Below are 20,228 nucleotides of genomic sequence, written 5' to 3' on the forward strand. Positions count from 1 at the left end.
CGCTCTCTTCACGACTTGTTTCTGCTGCCTCCTAGTGACCAAATATAATATGTTACAGCAGGTTTAATTCATGTTAGCTGTATAAAACTTGGACAGGAGGATTAATTTGATTACATCAAGACATTATCTTCATCCTGATGTAATCTAATGCTGGGAATATTTCCCCTTGGAAAGAACGTGTGAATTATCAACATGTATTTTAACGACTATCTACAACTTTTTCAGCTGTGACTGTTATGAGGTATCATGTACTTTGTCATAACTTGCTGGCGGTTTAACTACCAGTATGTGATGTGTCACTCAGGCTCTCTGGCTACATTCATCAGAACTGAACTACACCATTAAAACCAGCCCTTTCACATTGAAGGCACTCCCACTAAAATTATAGTATAGGTTACAGGGTGTAGTTATTGGTGATTTGATACCCTGTGGTTTTTCATCCATATGTTGTATGCATTGCAAGAAAGACCGTATATGTGTCAGGAGGGGATTATGTATTTACAACAAATAACTGTTCTCCCATCAGGCGTTTCTGGAGATGGCGTATATTGAAGCAGCTCAGGCCATGGTTCAGTACTACCAACTTACTCCAGCTACGATTAGCGATCAGAAACTTCTCATACGAATGTCAAAGAGGTACAAGGAGCTTCAGCTCAAGGTAAGGCTCAAAGGGAACAGCAGGTTATTGTTTTAGTGGCACTGTTTTAGCTGATAACTTAATAGATGTTTTCTGTTTAGAAACCAGGTAAAGATGTTCAGACGATCATCCATGATATCACCTCTCAGAGGGAAAGGGATGAGATGCAAGAACCTGAGCAGTAAGGCAAACTTCTATTCACCTTTCAGTCTCAAATTGTTGGGTTTTCTGTAGCTCTATTCTTAAAACCATTAAAGGGGACATTGTATGCCCATTTTACCACAAGTTGATATGGTTCCTTGGGGTCTTAATGAAATGTCTGTAACATACTTTGGTCAAAATACCACAAGGATCATTTAAAACAGCACCCTTTTTACCCTGTCTAAAACAGCCCTCCACAGAGTGACCTGTTTTGAGTGCCTGTTCCTTTAAATGCTAATGAGCCAGCTTTCCAGAGTTTTGGGGTTGGTAGACATGCCAGATACCCACATTAACGTGTAGAAGCACTAACAAAGTGGAATTTGCATGATATGTCCCCTTTAAGAGGAAAGAAAAATGAAAATCCAGTTCAGTGAAAATGACACAAATCATTACTTGTGTCGAATCAGTGGGATTTCCAATTCCACTATGTAATCTACCTTTCATCTTCCTGCAGGTACATGCCAGAGAGACCACGCTCCCGCAGCCCTATCACCCGCTCTCTGAGTCCTCATTCCCACAGCCCCAGTTTTACATCCTGCAGCTCAGCCCCCAGCCCTCAGGCAGCAGCAGGCAGGGGTCCGGAGAGAAGCAGTAATGGCCTTGGCCCCTGCCGGGGCTCTTGGGAGTGGTCATCACACATAAGGAGGAGTGAGGACGAAAGGGAGAGGGATGACCCATGGAGGAATGGGGGAAGCGTGGATGACGATAGGCCTAATGGACGCGCGGCAGACCGTCGGAAGGCCTACCAGAAACCCATGGATCATATGAGCTCCAGATCTGCAGATGAGCGAGGAGGAGGTGGCGGAGGTGAAGGGATGAGGGGCAACAGAGACTGGCACCCACGAGGCAGCCCTCAAGGCGGGTCCTTCAACTCTTACAGGAACATGGAGGACGACTTCTACATGAAAGAACAGGCGTACAAATCTGACAAGCCGCCCAGACCTCCGTACCAAAGGCATGACACAAAGTCAAAGAGGAGGGATTGTGGTGACTACCACAGCAGGTCGAGGCATAATGAGTTTGAGATGAGTGAGGAGCCACTTTGCCGAACACCAGAAGAAAAGAGGCATAGTTCCCCCGGCAGGAGCCACAGCAAAAAGACAAGTAGGAGGCACACTGCAGAAAAACACGAGAGAGAAAATACTTCTGAAAACACTGTGAGTACCTTTGGTAAATATACATTATTTATGTGACACTGCTTAATGTGACACACTCTTCTAATAACTAAGTCAATTCTTCTCTCAGGATCGCCAGTTGAAAGAAAAATCTGTTTCACCTCAGCAAAGCAGTAAACCAAAAGAGGCTGCTGTGGAATCTAATAAAGACAAAGACACTGTGAGTGAGCATTTAGATCTGAACAACACATTCAAACCTTCACAACTTTATTTAACCTCACAGATAAGCTCTGTAAACCTTCTTAACGGCTCTTCTCTTGGTTCATTTTCCCAGGAGAAGGAGAGGGAAAGTGGAGCTGACACTGATGAGGAGTGTTGGTATCCTAAGAACATGGAGGAACTGGTCACTGTTGATGAAGTGGGAGGAGAAGATGATTCCATTATTGAACCAGACCTTCCTGAGTTGGAAGAAGATGCATCCTGCCCCAAAGAGACAGCACAGGAAGACGCAGTAATGCAGCACACGTCACAGCCAGCACCTACCCCTTCCTTGGAGGTGCAGGAGACGAACAAGAACCAGGAAAAGTCTTGTGTTGATGCTGGAGACCAGGCAGAAACACCTGTTACTGAGAAGCTAGAGAGGGTTTTAGCTGAAGTCAGTCCTGAAGAAGAGAAACTCAGTCAAGTGGCTCCTAAACTGCCGGTCACTAACCTGAGTGACTTCCCCAGTGAGGAGTTCAAAGCCGCACTGGAAGTGACGCATTTAGAGGATAAAGTAACCAACAGTGAGCCTTTAGAAGAGCCAATGGAAAATCATGTTACAGTACTAGAGGACAGAAAGACTCAGGAAGTAGAAGAGGTCATGGAAACAATCACCAACGGGGCACAACTCAAGGATGGCATTCTGAAAAAAGGTACTGTCCATATGACAAGTCATATACTCATATAAAATATATTGATTTCCTCTCAGGATGGTCCATTGCACAAACATCCTTCAGAAAGCAGGTTTTTTATGTCCGTCAGTGTTTGTCTCATACTTCTCTTATATCAAATTAAGCAGTTCACACCGTCTCAAAAGCTAATGCCTTCAAATCCATGTTTTTCCTCTTGCATGCCGATTTAAACAAATCTGAACTTATCAATTAAGTCAATATTGATTAATCAAGGCCCCCGTCATCACCACGAGTCTAATAGATAATACAAAATTAAGATGGAATAAAATAAAATAAAATCTCCATAAATATAAACATCCATCCGTACATCTATGTATTATCTATAGATCTTATCCTTTGAGGAGCCAACCCCAGCTGACCTTGTGCAAGAGGCGGTTACAACCTTTGACAGGTCACATTCCCAACTGCAGATAAATGTAAACAGAGCTGTATTATTCATATATATTCCTAATTTATGTGGGAACCTTTTCTTATATGAAATATTGGTCTTTTAAAAATTGTCTTTGTGGTGAATGCATAAAACAGATACCTAAAAACTCCTAACTAGAGAGCAGAAGTCAAATGTCCTGCACCCTTCCCATCACTTGACCTCGCTTATAGCGTTTCGGTGAATGGATGATGTTTGTGACATCATGACGTGACGTCAGTCCAGCTGCAGACAGTCTGTTCAGCCCCTGTCTCTCTGCTCGGGGGCTGTGCTGCTGACAGACAGCTGGCTCTGAGGATAGAGACGCACAAACTGAGGTTGGAGTCGATGCTGATAAAACATATCGTTGCTTTAGACGTGCTGACACACCACTGGCGTTTCTTTTGATGGGAATTCCACTTGAACTCTACTTTGTAAAATGGGATTCCTTTTCTATATCTGTTGAGCAAAGTCATCTTCTCTGATAACTGATAACGTTTATTTTGTGTGCAGCCCTAAACCCTAGAGCACCATGGACACTAGCTTTTGATAGAGCAATATAACATTGTGTATACACCACTTACATGGATAACTATTGCAAACTGATGACGATGTTTTTTCTGCAGCTTTGTATGGTGTGCTTGTAATTTTGCTACACATATTATATTATCAGGTAAAAGTATGTACAATTTCTAAGGTTATAATTATAATTGATATGTCTTTCACAGAGATTGAGGCCTGTTCGCCGACTCCTGAGCAAGACAAAGCTGTCAGTGAACACAGCATCCCTCTAGGTCAGTCTAACACATTTTATTAGCATGATGAATGAGTGAGAGAAAAGATAAAATCATACATGATGTAAGATTTTAAAGCACAGTTACGATGGTTCTTATTTTGTCAGCTAATATCATCTTACATGAAACAGATAATTGCAGTAGAAAAAATTATAAAAATTGAATCATGTGTCTGTTGCTGGATTCGTTCCAGCGAACTCTTTCTATATTTAATCAAGGACCAGGAAGTTCATGGAGTCTTGAGCCTGCGGTCTCAGTCCAGTGTTATCATGTGCACCATTAATGGGTGCACTGACAACCTGTTGCATTAGCACTCTAATTGACATTGACATTGCTTGGCCACTTGCTGACCTATTTCTGTGAGCAGGTTGTGAAACGAACCCCAGAGAGACGAGTATTTATATTATCATTGGTGCTGGAATGACACAGGGCCTGTCTGGGCTGGGCCGGCTGCATGGAGACTTACATAAGCTCTGATGCAGTGTGGCAACAATAGACCACAGCACAGACTCCAGAGCTGTGTGTGCCATGAGCTGTGCGGCTATTTCTGTTGTATCACGTCCCAAGAGTGAGTGTGTGTGTCCAGAGCGAACTGCGTCCAATCGACACTGTTGCTGAGATACATAAAAAACTGAAGGGTCATATGGTTGTTGTCGATTATTTTATTTTTTTAATTATCACTTAAGATTGTCATACAGTACGATAAGATACGATATATGATAAGATAAGATATGAAAAGATACATTACAATAAGAAAAGATATGATCCGATAAGAGAAGAGAAGACCCAAATTAGTCACATTGCCCCAATGTTGTGTTTGTGTAGAGAGGTTACATTATTCATCTGACCAGTGGTAGAGACAGGTTGTAATTTAAATAAATAGGAAGGACGAAAAATATGAGTGAATGAGGAAAAAAGAATAAAGAATAAATTAAAATACTTGCTTTTGCTTTACAAACTTGGATTTGGTGTAAAACATTTTTTCAAACTCACAGGTTCCAATATTGGCCGGTGTATTATTTGTTGGACAGACCATTCGTGAGAATCCTCATCTGTTGTACTGATTTCTTGAAATAAATTCTAACCGTTGTGTTCGCTGTCGCACAGGAGTGGAGTTCATCGTACCAAGAACGGGCTTCTACTGCAAACTGTGTGGATTGTTCTATACCAGTGAGGAGAATGCAAAGACGAGCCACTGCCGCAGCACTGTGCACTACAGGAACCTACAGGTACACACTGCACAGTGATACGACACTAACCTCGACTTCAGTCCTTCCTCTCACAATTATATGAGCATATATGAACCAACCCTCAGTAATGCTGTGTCTGAAGAATGGATATGCGCTCTGTGTGTATTTGATGTCACTGCTTTTAAACCAGTGAGTTTAGTGTCAAAGTTCAAATCTATCTGTCTGTGCACTGGTCTGTACTGAAAGCTCCGCTGGTTAACAGTCATTGTGTTCTGGTAGCAAGATTTAAGAGATTACACCACCTGTTTGTGGGTCGATGAGTAATGTGTGTTTCATATTCAGCACATTCAACACATGCAAGTTTTTCTTTCAGTCTCTCCTCAAATATTTGTCCTATTTTTGGGATGAATTTGACTTATTTTGATTAAATACAGTGTTTGCATTAAGCAAATACTTATTCTAATATATAAGTGTAGATCGAAATGTCAAATCAAATCTCAAATTTCTGTCCGTTTCTGCATTTTAATTTGATATCAATTTAATTTTAAATAGGTTTGTAATAGCCTACTGAAGATTGTTTAGTTTAGCATCGTACAACAGTGTTCAGGTGTATATGTTTATTTAGCCTGAGAAATGTTTTAATATCGGCTCTGAAAATAGTATTAAAATCAGAAATTATTCTGTTCTCAAAAATAGTTTTTTATTGAAACACTCTATACTCTTATACACTCAACTGTTATTATTTTAATTTGGCAAAATGAACAATATTGCTAAAATAACTAGTTTGATTGTTGACGACTCAATTTTCAGAACATTTTGAGTTTTTTTGTATGATATTAATTTTGATAATTGATTAACGTCATCAGTTCTAATTACTGTAAATTTGTACATTTTTTAAATGTTCATGGCTTTAAATGCAATGTCTTCATGCTGTGTATTGTTGTTGGACAAAACAATTTAAAAACATCATCTTGTTGCTCTGGATTTTATTTTTACTTTTCCCCCCAGACATTTTATAGAGTAATAATAATAATATCAGCAGTAATTTTTATTTATAGAGCACCTTTATATGTAAAATGCATCTCAAAGAGCAGTAAAACATTTAAAAAAAAAAGAAGACAGATTTATCCAAAACGAAAACACTTGATTGCAGTCATATGGGCGAACACAATACGGATCCATCCGTGCCTGTGACTGTATTAGGTTTCTGAATATCGGCTGTTCAGCAGCGGGCCGTCTTGCGTTTCTCTTCCACGACAGCACAGCTGAGGCAAAGCAGAGGAGCAGCGATTCCCTCACATTTGATGGACTACGTTCCAAGAAGAAAACAGTTTTAGTTTTTAACAGTTGTTCTGTCTGTCAAAGCCTCCGCGTCTGTATGTGTCCTGTTGTTTTACAGTTTTACTTTAGTCATCTTACGGCCATATTTACTGCTTTATATACTTAGCTGAACCTCAACACTCAATATAATTTGCGGTTGTGGATTTCTTTCTGATTTTTAAAAGAAGTGTATAATTTGTTAGATATTTATTATGTTAGTGACATTTTGTCTTATTTAACATTTTACAATGCCTCTGGTAATAGTTTTAAAAATCAAATATGATAATTAATGCTTTGTTTTGAACAAATCAGCTACTGTTTTTAACATATTATGCAAAAAAATAACAATATTTAGACTCTGGCTGGTAGACGTGGGTTTTTTTTTCAGACTAATGCTGATATTTGGACGAAGCTGGTATTTGCTGATATCGAATGTTATGCATAAAGCAATACACAAATTTAACTTTAATTCGTCACTTCACAATTGTATTTGTTGAAAATCTTTTCAAAATATATTTGTATATGTATAACACTTTTAATATGTTTTATTTACTGTTTTTGTTATATATGTCATGTTATAAATATTTCAACGTATTTTGGATTGTAGATTTTTACTCTTCTCTCTTCCCCAGAAATATCTATCCCAGCTGGCGGTGGAAAGTCTGTCGGATGCACTTTCTGGACCCACAGCTGCAAAGTGACATCAGCTTGACCTCTCACCTCTTGTACAGCGAACAGCGGAGTAAAGATTTGCGTGTGTGTGTGTGTGTGTGTGTGTGAGCTGTCTGTGCCTGGCTCTGACCAGCTACAGCACAGATAATATGATACAATGAAAATAGAGTATGTGGACAGTTGCACTGGTTTTGGGTATTTTGGTGAGAGGGATGATTGCATTGACAATCCCAGTTATGGATGCTATCAATTTTGTACGTACCTAAAATGTATAGTTTTTTTTTGGTTGTTGGTTTTGTTTGTTTTTTTTGGTTTACAATTTTATTACAGTTTATTTTATTGGATTGTGTGTGAATTGATTTGTTCTTTTTGGAATTGAAATGTATTTGCAACAATGTGATTAATAAGAAGACAGATTTCTTTAGTATGGGCTCATATTACTCCATTTAAATGTGGTTGAATTCTAATGAGATTTTGAATTTGGTCTGTACATTGTCTTTGTAACAATGACAAACTTACAGCTCTAAAATGAAATGATCGACATTGAAACGTTTTTCACTCAGTTTAAAAGCTGAGGCAGATTCTCAGGTTTGTTGTATTTCAGTGTGTTAAAGATTTTAATTTTAATTTATATCTGGGGCTTTAAATGCACTTGCAGTTTTTCTTACTATTACCACCATGTGCCTTTTTGTGCACTGCATTGTCTGTCAGGTAAAAATGTAAATAATTTCAACTAAGAATAAAGTAACTAAGCAAAGATCTTTATTTTCTTAAGGTTAAATGTTGGATTTAATTCATTAAACAATCGCAGTCATACCTGCCAACGCGATAATGCCTTAAATACTGGAGACCTTAAGCTGGACCATGTGTTTAATTTATCAGAGTTAAACATGCAGTATTATCAAGCCAGACTCTGTTTTTGTATACTGTGAACCATAATCCTGTGACATCAGTGTTGATGCTGTTTTCATATGATTTTTCATGTGACTTTTTTTGATGAGGAAAACAACTTCAATAAATGTTTCAAATGTTTCAGGTGCCTCGTCAATATTTCAACGAGTGTAAATTCACACCATAGAGCCTGGAACTGGTTTCCAAAGGTATTTCTTTATTTCTAGCATTGTGACTTTGTATTCATATCAAACTTAGTGTGTATGAAAGTGGTTTAATGGTTATACGGTCATGAACACCCCCAATGACATTGCACAAAACACCGTCCATTTTCTACACAGGCTTATTTCAGTTAGGACTTTTGACTTATTCTGGGACTGTTGTAAAAGAGCGCCCCCAAGTGTTGAGGCAAAAGAAAAAACAATTTACATGTAAATGAATCTATAACTTAGTTTGGATGTTTTTGTTTGAATGGACAATTGACATTGAGGTGTGTTTTCTTTGTAAAAAATTGTGTACAATTTTTATTTTCAAACATTTAGTGTAAAGAAGAGATAATCCATTATTAGTCCCACAACGGGGACATTTGCTGTGTAACAGCAGCAGAGAGCACAATCAAAATAGAGGCATCTTTTAAAGTAATGAATAAGTAACTATGCAATAGAGACAGAAGGACATATGTAACAAATGTAAAATAAATAATATAATATATAATCCAAATATAATATAAAACACCCTCAAATACCCTATGTATGCATTGAATTGCACATATGGAACATAAAAGGTATTGCAGTTTAATGAAGATACATGATTCTTAATAATTGTTCATATTTACTATCATATAATAATATTTTTTTGGAACTCTTGCTGTTATATAATAATAATGATGATAATAATAATAATAATAATAACGTTCTTTTTAGTAGTAGTATTGAAGCAGTAAAATTAGTAATAAACTAAACATAAACATACTGGCATATACTACCATCTCTTTATTCAACTATACTGACAACTTCATTTGCACATTGACCACACAAGTATTATTATTATTATTATTGTTATTATTATTATTATTGTTTCTTTCTTTCTGTTGTTGTTGTTATTATAGTAGTATTGAAGCAGTAACCCTTATAATAAACTAAACATAAATATACTGACATAAACTATCTCTTTATTAAACTATACTGATTATTATTATTATCATTATTACTATCATCATTATTATTATTATTATTATTGTTAATATTATTGTTGTTATTATTGTCATCAATGAACAACCATGTTGTAGCTGCAGTAATCTCCCATAATAATGAGTGCAGTTCTGCAGTAGTAACGACAGGGGGCAGCCGCTCACAGCCGACACAGAAAATACCAAAAGGAAAATCCCGTGTGGCGTTGTCATTGGCCCGTGGTTTAAAAACCTACGCCCCCTCCAGCCAATCAGAGAAGAAAAACACGGAGCTGCGTGTGCGAGTTGCTGGGTCGATCAAACAACACAAGTGTGAGTCGGTGGTCGCAGCTCGAGCGCAACAGACGGTCAGTGAATCTCACTACGACTCTTTCCATCCACACGATCCTATTCTCACCGTGTTGTTACGCAGTTGACGGATTTAATCGACGTAGCCGGACAGTTGTTGACCGAGCTTACGCGCTGTGTGTAGTGTTATTTCTCCTTTTCATTGACGTGTTGTGTAGTTACCGAGTGTGTGATGGAGACAAACTAAGTGTAAAGTGCAGGTTCTGTTCGTGCACACGATCATCACTCGTGTTGTCGCAGTTAAATCGTGGAGTTTGGCCTTGTGACGCAGCTCCTTCCTTTCTGACACGGAGCATTGGAGCTAACGCAGCGTCAGCCATTGTTTGTCAACAGTGTGACTTGTGAATGAATGGGGGGGTGGGGAGCGTGTTGCGTCGCAGCATGTCTGGACTTGTTGTTATTAACGCATGTCTGATCATTGATGTCCCGTCTCCTCTTCCACGCCGCAGGTTTCTCTCTCTTTGTGTTTCTGCAAACTCTTATTTCCTTCTGCACAAACATGGCAGCTGACTGTGAGGCCTGGCTGAACGCAAACCCCGTCGGTGAGTAAGTGTGTGTGTGTGTGTGTGTGTGTGTGTGTGTGTGTGTGTGTGTGTGTGTGTGTGTGTGTGTGTGTGTGTGTGTGTGTGTGTGTGTGTGTGTGTGTGTGTGTGTGTGTGTGTGTGTGTGTGTGTGTGTGTGTGTGTGAGAGACAGTGACAGAGATTCAAATGCTCCATCAGCTCAATGCGATGTGAGGCACCGGGACTGTTTTTTTTACGCGGATGTGGTTCATTACTTCCTGTGGGTTTAGTGATCCTGCATACAGCCTTGATTTCCTTCTGCTGATCATCCTGCATCAGTGACTGCAGACAGAAATTGAACGTGGCCCCCCACACAAGTATGAATGCTCCAAGAGCTGCTCATTCGCTGTTTGTCAATTTAACACATGCAAACATTAACTTTCTGCCATATTTTTTTTGCTTGTAATCCAACAGAGGCCGGGGACCTGAGTGACTCCTTCTTATCTGGTGACGAAGACAACGGCGGGCCGGCTGTCTCCAACAAAATCGCCAGCAGTGAGATCAACGGCAACTGGCTGTTGTCGTCAAGCAACAGCATCCAGGAGGCCCGACTCAAGGCGAAGGCCAAGCGGAGGCTGAGGAAGAACTCCTCCAGGGACTCTGGCCGAGGAGACTCACTCAGCGACAATGGGGACGTGGTCAGGGGATCCTCTGCGGCTCCCACCAGCCCCAAGAGCAAGCTGCTGGACAGGAAATCCAGACTGGGAAAGGGCAGAGGCCTGCCAAAGAAAGGTACGATCGGGCAACAATATGACACCAAATACATCAGATGTTTCAGTTTCCCTGGAATCTCAAAGGGTAATGTTTTTCTTGCTGGTCATTGCCTTGGGGGGGTGCTTCAAAGGGGAAAAGACCCTCATCACTGTGTGACCCACAGTTGTCTTCGTCTGGTGGTTTTCCATCTCTGAGCCATAAACCAATTACCTTGTAAACAAATCGCTGTGTGATCTGGAGCAGCTCGCACCCATTTAAAGAGCCTCAGGGTTTTTTCTTCTTGCCATTTGCCTGGCCAGGCTTTTGTGGAAATTTCCATGAGAGGTAAAATAAATGTGGAACAGAAGTTGCTTGTGTAAGTGATATTTTACCAATGTATACGATGTGACTTGTTACCACACTTACCTACAGATACATAAAGGCAGTTATTAATTTAAGGTAATGTAGTTGTTGCTGGAGGTCCAGTTATGTGTTTGGATTTGATTTGTTGTCTGCTGAAGTTACATGATCTTGTGTGAGACATTTGTCAGTGTACGTGACGCCACTTTTTATAGCATCAGGCATTCAGCTGAAAATGTTGCATAATGGCTTACTGTGATTCCTTATCCCATTTATATTTCAAGCCTTAAGATAGATCCTGTAATCTGCTGTCATCCTGCTCCCAACTGTCTGTTGTATACAACATGAATACACACCAGAGATGCACAAGTAGATCAGAATGTAACATCTCACTGCAGATCTTCCTTCAGTGGTGGAAGAGTACACATGTCCTTGCAGTACAGTATGTTCACTTTGCTCTTCTCATGGGCAGTAAAACTGGAGCAAGTGTGTTTTCTCTTGGCCCTGTGCCTGTGTCTGTTTTTTTTTTTTTGTGGTTACATAACAAAACTGCACCGTCAGTGGTGCCCAGTGTAACATTAGCTGCGTGCTGTCCTCCATGCATGGCAGGTTTTGAAAGACAACTGCAGAAGTAGGACAGGTGGTTCCCACAACCGATGAGGGCTGCGCTAAATATAGTGGCACGATAAATGTGACATACTGTGTGGGACTAATGGGGGTTTAAAGCATGTTGCACAAGCTGCTTTTGGAATTGGGCTTCTTAAACTGTCTGCAATCTGTTGGGGCTTTGCCTCAGAGCCAGCAGATGTTTGTTTGTATAACATGCATCACTGAGGTGTCACCTCCCCAAATACAGGGAGTATGTGTGTATGTTTTTCCTCCTCTGGGTAAAAATTTAGCATGAGAAATGGTAAACATCACCCAAAGTTAATGATCCATGGAACATTAGTAACATTATTATAACAACTGTGTTATTACTGTTTTGACCACTGGACAAGACCTTTCTGAATCTAACTCAAAGCTTAAAAAGAAATTCCGTTGGGAAATAGGAAATCAGGTAGAAAAATTGTTGTTGGATTTTTTCTAATTAATTAGGTTTACTTTGTGTTCGGTTGATTCACATTTCCCATAAGCACACTGAGAAAAGGTCCAATAATTTGTGTGCACACAGTTCACCTGACACACACAACACGAGGCGCACACAGCCAGGACGTTGTCGTTACAGTGACAGCAACGATCCGGATTTATGGTCCGGGCCTATCGATTAATAAAACTAAACAAATGTGATTGTGAATGATACGTTTCACTAGTAGATCATTAACACATCTATGATCATCTTATAAATAATAAAAACATTTAATGAGACCAGCACAATCTTTCTGTTTGGTACATGACATTATGCTGTGCAACACTCAACATCAACACCCATTGAGAATGCTTTAACATTGACCACACAAGTATTATAATTTACTTTACTTTTCTTTTTTTTTTTTTCAAACAAGACAACTCATGTTTCAGGTATCCAGGATATGTGGGCCAGTAAATCTTTTCAAAAGGACACGGCCATATTGCTTTTACACAATGGCTTGTCATGCTGTCAGATATCATGTCTAACATTGTTGCTGCCGCAGGTGGTGCTGGAGGAAAAGGTGTCTGGGGCCGATCTGGTGAAGTTTATGAGCTGGAGCAGGTGAATGCGAAAGACCCCAATTATGACGAAGCTCAGGTAACAACACCAGTGTCGAATGATCACATGTAAAATCCAGTGCGCAGGCGTCCATTAAACTCATCTCTCATTTGGATCTTATGTTACATGTTAAGGACTTTATGTTGTGTAGATGATAACATGTACTGTAAATAAATTTGATCCTAATGTACAGTTTCGATAATTTATGCAGTGGATACAATTAGAAAAATGTCATATTATTGTCGTATGGGAGACTAATTGTGATTGTGTTTTGACAGGAAAACTGTGTGTATGAGACTGTGGTCCCTCCACTGCAAGAGAGGGACTTTGAGAAGACTGTCGCCCCCATAGTGCAGGAGTACTTTGAACATGGGGACACAAATGAAGTGGCTGTAAGTGTCCCGACATCATGCCTGACTGACAGTGGATGTGCTTATGTGTCGCAACACATTTTTACAAAGAGCTGTAAAAAGTAACATTAAAAGACGGTGCACTCGCACGGACCTGTGACAAGTTAACGCTTCTCTCCATGTCCAGGAGCTACTTGCAGAACTGAACCTGGGGCCCATGTGCAGTGAGGTGCCCTCGTTGGCTGTGTCGCTGGCCCTGGAGGCCAAAGCCAGCCAACGGGAGCTCACCTCCAGGTTGTTGGCCGACTTATGTGGACCAGTTCTGTCACACGGCGACGTGGAAAACTCCTTCGACAAACTTCTCCGAGAGCTGCCCGACTTGGTCCTGGACACCCCCGGAGCCCCACATGTGAGTGGAGATGAGAGTGTGTGTATGTGTGCACCTGTAGCCCAGTTTCCAGCTTAATGAATGAAAGGGTGTTAAAGTTATCAATATAGATTTTAAAATGACCTTAAATCATAAGTTGCTTTCAGAACTCCAGATAATAGTGAAAATTCTGGAGATTGAAAAGAACCTGTAAGAAACTTTTGTTTCCATCTAGAACATGTAGACAAACTGATCTGCAGAACCAAAAGATTCTTCACCTGAAAGTATAGTTTCTGTTTGTGGTGTTTGAGTTTCCTACACAGTCTGGGGAATCGCGTGTGTGCGTGTGTGTGTGTGTGTGTCTAATTTTGGTTCAATACCATAATTGTGAGGACATTTTGGCTGGTCCTTACAAATTCCAAGGGCTGTTTGAGGGCTAAGACTTGGTTTTAGGGATTGAATTGGGCTGGGTTAGGCATTTAGTTGTTAAGGTTAGAGTAAGGGGCTAGGAAAGGCATTATACCGATGAGGGTCCTCACAACTATAGAGAGACAAGTGTGTGTGTGTGTATTTGAGCTCTTCCCTTTTCAGTCTGCACAGACATGAGATCTCTGGCCATTGTCTGCCTGTTCTCACAAAATGCAAGCTCAGCAAAGGAAGCTCAAAGGGTTATTGGTCAACACACACACACACACACACACACACACACACACACACACACACACACACACACACACACACAACCCCTCCTTTCACTGTCTCATTCAGTCTCACTGGTCATTTCTGTCCCACAGATAAAGGGGCATTATGACTCTGCCCTGCCCCCACCTACTTCGCTTCACCCTTTCACTCTCTCTGTTTCCCAGACACACACACACACACACTCTCTGCTCTCTTTCTCCTCTTATGCCTGCCAGTCTAGCCAGAGCCACAGATCAGATGAGATGGAGCTGCTTGTTGTCTGTGCAGAAACAATGATCGGTGATGAGCGCAGGCTTTGTGGAGGCCAGAAGAGCAAAGCCAGCTCTTTAGTTTTCTCTAAATCATGCACTCAAACTACTGTAAACAAACTCGTGCACGTGCCCCTGAGGCCACGGCCTGTCGGGTCAGTATTTTCATGGCCTCTGGTTTTTTCAAACTGAAAGAGTTTCGTAACTTTGACCCTGTAATGTGTAAAAGCAGTGATGCAGCAAGTTTTTTGTCCTAAAATTAAACATTTTTAAAGAAATGTTTAAATTAAATTAGTTTAAATTAATGTATCCTCATCACTGCTATTGTTTCCTGCTGCAAGAGTAGGCTGTTCCTCGAAGTAATGAAAGTAAAATAATCATTGTTTTGTTAAATCTGATTTTCACTTTTCATAATATAGAAAATCTACACAAATTACTAGATTTCACAAATAAAAATGAAAGCAAAAAAACATCAAACCCTACAAACAACTTGTTGACTCCCAAACCACCCCCCCTCTGATTTCAGTGGACAGAACCACAGGTCTAATGAGAACACCGGTGGATGGAGTGTCTATCAAACTGTTCAGCACAATGTGGTGCTGTGTAATTTGTTTGTTTTACATTTTGTTCCTCTTTTGTGTTTCTCTTCCAGTTGGTGGGTCGGTTTATTGCTCGTGCTGTTAGCGACCAAATATTGTCCAAGGGCTACATTGAAGGTTACAAGGGCAAAGTTGACAGTGAATACACACGGTATGTGACTGTAAGCAAAGCTCTGCTGCTTGTGATTAGAGTTTCCTGTCTTTTATGTTCTATCATGAACTTTTTTTAAAAACATGTCACTTCCTGTGTCATGCTCCGTGTTTATGTCAGGGTGTGTGTGCAAGAGATTAGAATCGCTGCTAATGATAAGAGGGGATTCAGTCAGTAATTATAAGTGGAAGCTTACTATATATATATATATATATATATATAAGTCAAGTTCAACTCTGTTTCAAAACAGTACTGAGTTGAATGTGTGATGAGGAACAATATCCACAACAAAGACGTCATTCATAGTAAAAATGTAGTAAAAAAGTCTGAGTGAGACGAAACAAGTACATATTTTAGTTTTTACTATAAAAAACTACTCTTTGAGACTTCAGTGAGGAAGGTATGACACAGCAGGAGAATCTTAACTGAACTTGCATGTAAATAAAAGTTAGTGTTGCAGTGTGACAACCTAAACCCCCAAATCATGCCTGTTTTTTGTTTTTTGTTTTTTATCTCTCAGGGCGGCACTGGACCGGGCTGCCGTGCTGCTGAAGATGAGTATGGGTGGGCTTCGCATCGACAACCAGTGGGGGTCAGGTGGGGGCCAGAGACCTGTCACACAGCTCATCAAAGAGGTAAATAGTTTCTTGTAGATTAGACTCCTCCTAATAATGATAATAGTAAAATCCATCTGTTGTTTCTCCCAACAATTCCCAAAGATGTTTGTTGCCTAAAACTCTTTTTGTAGCTATAAGAAAATGAAACACCACAGGTTAATAATGGTCATTGAATCTCTCCTCATCCAGATGAACCTGCTGCTGAAGGAGTACATTCTGTCTGGAGACAGTAAGGAGGCTGAGAGATGCCTGAGGGATCTGGAGGTGCCACATTTCCACCATGAGTTTGTGTATGAGGTAAATACTGTGAGGCACTACAGGTGTACAGGATGGTAAAGAAGTAGAGTAAAACCTTTTTTCAACCTGAAAAATAATAAACATTGCTAAAGATTTTCAAGCCAATCCATCAGCATATTGTAGTTCATTAAACCCTCTTGTGCAATATTGTGTATGTTGAAATCTGTAGATGATTTGTGCTGTAGTCTGGGTTGCTGTAGCCACTATAGAAAGCTGTTAGTGCTAATACAAGGCTGTAAATATGGCTGCCTCTTCCCTCAGGCTGTAGTGATGGTTCTGGAGTCCAAAGGAGAGAAGACTTCCAAAATGGTTCTGCAGCTACTGAAGTCACTCTCCGCTTCCTCCATCATCACTGTGGACCAAATGAGAAGGGTATGCTGCCACCTGGTGTTCAAATGTTTTACAGCATGGTATTATTTCACCATTTGTTTGTCTTTGAGATTGTTTCTTATCCATTTTTTTTTCTTTCACAGGGCTATGAAAGAATTTACATGGACATTGCTGAAATCAACATCGATGTCCCTCGTGCGTACTTCGTACTGGAGCAATTTGTGGATATGAGCCTCAGTATGGGAGTCATTGATGTAAAGTTAAGAGATCTCTGTCCCTGTCGGTAAGTGCCCTGGCTCTCTGACACACACCTTCATTTGACCTCTGAAGGAAGGTCTTCATTATGTGATCTGTCTCTCGTTCAGAGGCCGGAAGAGATTCGTCAGCGAGGGGGACGGTGGTGTCGTCAAACTTGAAAGCTACTGAGGCGCCCTTTTTACTATATGTGCCACAAGAGGAAGAAGCTACTTTTTTACTGACGTATTTTTCAAGATAGTTGGGTACAATATTTCTCCTTCTAACAGTCAAAAGAATCTACATTTTTGAAACTGAGGTGGGCTAAAAAAAATAAAAATCTGCACTTTCCCATTAAGACTGAAGATGACTTTCTCCAAGGTTTTTCAATATCAACATTTACATAAGCTAACCCTTGAAGTGCCACACCTCTCAGTGTCCATCATTCCATGTTGTTTTGTACAGTATTTTCTTGATTTCACTGCCACTCCTGTGTTTTCTAGAACGCAGTGTTTGTACAGAGATGACTGCTTTGTGTCAAGAGCTTTACAAAGGGTTTTGAAAAAAAAAATAAAGGTTGTGAGTTTGGTATAATACTGGCTCCCTAACTAGCTGCTCCTTCTATGCTGTGCTTGTCTCTTTTTTGTCTGTATACCCTTTAATATCACACAAAGATATCATTTCTGAAGGTTTAGGACTTAACAAAAAACAAATACCAGTCGGGTAACTTCACAAAGTGGTGTTGAGAGTGTTTATTTTTATATATCAGGAATACTGGTTTGTGAAATGTACTGCGTATTGCTTCTTGTTTGTTCATTAAACCACTATTAAATAATCCAAGACTGCTTTTGTGAATGTCACAATATTAACACACGCAACCAACCACATGTTGGAACTAAACTCTTGTCTCTAACACATTCATTCTACCCTACATTCATCAGGAGGTGGGTAACATTGTGTTGTATGAATTAAGGTCAAATTACAGGAACAACAATACAGTTGCAAATGTCTCTGCGACCAACCATATTGAATTTAACTGGCGTGCCATAAACGTAATGATTATTGATTACATGCATTAAATCATGAGCACTAAGAAGAGGTGTGTAGTGATGAAGCTTACGTTGACTACTCTCACCACTTCACCGCTCAGCTCCAAACATCAACCTCTTCATGTTGCATGTCACTGTCCATAAAAATACTTAATCTATTAGTGCTTGAAGACACTGTCCTCCATCTAAAGGAATGTTCAACCAGTCTGGCCGCTTCATGCTGTGGCAAGTCCTCCATAGGGCGTCTACTGTGGCTGCTCCTTCATCGACAGCTCCTGCTGTTTGACGGCCTCTTGAGCCTCCATCTGCATCTTCTCCAGTTTCTCCAGGGTGACGGATTTGAGTGGGAGCAGCTTTGGCTTACAGAGAATCATGGTAGGGACGTCTTCCATGGAAAGCTGCCCTGTGGATGTAAAGAAAGAAGAATCCCTTAACCTCAACCATAATTCTCACATTACGTCAACTGATCTAGGTTTAAATGTGAAGATAAATGAGGAAACTGAGGTGCAGTGTTGCTATTTTTTACTTCTACCAAGGGGGGGATGTTTTCAGTTTTTTTGTCTGGTAGTTAACAGGATTACACAAAAACTACAGGACCGATTACCACGAAACTTGGTGGAAAGATGTGGTACGGATCAGGAAAGAACCCATCATATTTTGGTGTGGATCCAGGAACTTCTTTAATTTGAACAGTGCAAGATAGGACTTTTTTCCACATTTTGATTGATTTATCAGAGAATAATTAATGGATCTTTATGAAAAACAAATCAGACATGTTTAGGGCACTGACATAGTGTGCGACTAGTTTTAGATCAAAATAAAAATCTGTATGCATGTTATATTTGTAGGCTCTAAGTTGTGGCCCATCACATGCCAGTTTTTAAATGCATGTTGCACTGGGGTCAGTCTCCCTGCATGAAACATGTGGACAGTTTAGACCTCTGCTGCTCTGCCTCTGAACAGCCGGTACACATTCAAAGCCATTACTCTAGAAATCCATTATTATCCAGCTTTATATTGCGACAAAGTCAATGATGCTGCGCTGCACAAGGGACTGCAGAGGGGGAGCACACAGCACAGAGCACCCACTGACTGATTTTGCAAGCTTTTGCAGATTTCTGAACAGTTCACATGTTGTATCAGGCTCCACAAACAGCCTTTTGTTTGAAACCACTGCTGCCAAAGAGCTAATGGCTTCGGCACAAACCTTGTTTAGGCAGAACTTCTCTGAATATGGACTTGACTTCTGGCATTGTGTCTCCAAAGTGCCTGCTGAAAGGTAAATATATATTAGTTGACTTCATTTAGCTAAATTGAATTCAGCACAGATTCATGAATACGAATGCAAAACGCAGAAAGAAAGAAAAGCTTCAAAACGATGACGCTGTGGGATCAGAAAGAAAATAGCTGCTGCCAATGAATAATAGGTGTTTTCTCAGCTGATCATAACAGGTGAGATGTGACGCATGAATCAGTCACAATAAATAATCTGTGCCACGAGCTTTGTGAGGAACATATTTACATGCAGAGCGATAACACAGAAGAAATTATATTAAACTCTGGATTTGCAGTCAGGCGTCATTCAATAACATCCACCACTGATAACACCAGATCCTCCTGAGGGGAAATATAAGTTAGCATTAGCTCATTCTGTGGCAACGTGTGAAATGCAGCTTTTGCAGTGTGTCGGATTTGTTCACGTTTTCATTGTGTTCAGTTCTCAATCAGCGTCACTTCTCTAAAGACCGAATCTACCATCGCGAACCTTTTCGATCTATCTCATCCGCCTGAGGGTTAGCATGGGTTAGCATGCCAGAGCAAACATCGGCTAGCTACGTGGGCCCTGCTAAAGAGACGGCACCTTTCCGCGGTCAGATGGAGTCACCACCTCTATCCGCACACTGCGACGTGTTCTCCCCCTCGTGTTTGACCACGTTAAATCAAAAACTCCGCGGATAACACAACACAGAACAACATTTAGTGACGCACCTTTAGCACCGGCCGAGGATCAACAGCGGTTGTCAAGCCAACGAGTCCGCGAGAGTCACGTGACCTTCCTCTTCCTTCTCCCACTGACACCTGCAGAGCTCAGATACAAATTCATCTGCTTAAAGTAGTAGCTTTGGAGGACTGTCCTAGTAATACTCTTTATGTGAATACAGACAAATACAGCAGGAAATACACTGTTTAACACTTATCATACTTTCTTCAACCATTGTACACTTATCTAGGAGTTTGAATTGGCATGTAAGTAAATAAACTCTCT

General features: G+C 40.4%; 2 protein-coding genes across 8 annotated transcripts in view; both read left to right on the plus strand.

Moving 5' to 3' along the window:
* The window catches only part of rbm20 (RNA binding motif protein 20), a 69,520-nt gene that overhangs the window by 47,768 nt on the left and 1,524 nt on the right, over positions 1 to 20,228 (plus strand). For 4 of the 6 annotated variants that reach the window (XM_034598554.1, XM_034598529.1, XM_034598561.1 and 1 more), the window contains exons 7-15: positions 527 to 658; positions 739 to 818; positions 1,293 to 1,995; positions 2,084 to 2,173; positions 2,288 to 2,867; positions 4,041 to 4,106; positions 5,214 to 5,335; positions 7,249 to 8,183; positions 15,475 to 15,485. In XM_034598554.1, coding sequence (XP_034454445.1) covers positions 527 to 658; positions 739 to 818; positions 1,293 to 1,995; positions 2,084 to 2,173; positions 2,288 to 2,867; positions 4,041 to 4,106; positions 5,214 to 5,335; positions 7,249 to 7,317 — 1,842 coding nt within the window. In that variant the 3' untranslated portion in view covers positions 7,318 to 8,183; positions 15,475 to 15,485. Of the gene's footprint in view, positions 1 to 526; positions 659 to 738; positions 819 to 1,292; positions 1,996 to 2,083; positions 2,174 to 2,287; positions 2,868 to 4,040; positions 4,107 to 5,213; positions 5,336 to 7,248; positions 8,321 to 15,474; positions 15,486 to 16,207; positions 16,218 to 20,228 lie in introns of those variants that run through there. The other 2 variants (XM_034598545.1, XM_034598537.1) reach the window with 2 other exon arrangements.
* pdcd4b (programmed cell death 4b) lies at positions 9,580 to 17,751 on the plus strand. 2 transcript variants are annotated; one of them, XM_034598848.1, is made up of 12 exons: positions 9,580 to 9,715; positions 10,166 to 10,258; positions 10,693 to 11,010; positions 12,963 to 13,057; positions 13,297 to 13,410; positions 13,556 to 13,777; positions 15,338 to 15,435; positions 15,956 to 16,070; positions 16,242 to 16,349; positions 16,611 to 16,721; positions 16,823 to 16,962; positions 17,045 to 17,751. In XM_034598848.1, the coding sequence occupies exons 2-12, from the start codon at positions 10,216 to 10,218 to the stop codon at positions 17,103 to 17,105; spliced, it is 1,425 nt and encodes a 474-aa protein (XP_034454739.1). In that variant the 5' UTR covers positions 9,580 to 9,715; positions 10,166 to 10,215; the 3' UTR covers positions 17,106 to 17,751. The 2 variants fall into 2 exon arrangements, with proteins under 2 accessions (XP_034454739.1, XP_034454733.1); XM_034598842.1 differs by having other exon boundaries at positions 10,166 to 10,256; positions 10,688 to 11,010.

The sequence above is a fragment of the Hippoglossus hippoglossus genome, chromosome 1 (assembly GCF_009819705.1).
Source record: "Hippoglossus hippoglossus isolate fHipHip1 chromosome 1, fHipHip1.pri, whole genome shotgun sequence".
Lineage (NCBI taxonomy): Eukaryota > Metazoa > Chordata > Actinopteri > Pleuronectiformes > Pleuronectidae > Hippoglossus > Hippoglossus hippoglossus.

Coding starts and splice junctions, on each gene's coding strand:
- pdcd4b (XM_034598842.1), top strand. CDS start 10,216: ATGGCAGCTGACTGTGAGGCCTGGCTGAACGCAAACCCCGT. Junction 13,778..15,337: donor ACACCCCCGGAGCCCCACAT/GTGAGTGGAGAT, acceptor TTTCTCTTCCAG/TTGGTGGGTCGGTTTATTGC. Junction 16,722..16,822: donor CTGTGGACCAAATGAGAAGG/GTATGCTGCCAC, acceptor TTTCTTTCACAG/GGCTATGAAAGAATTTACAT.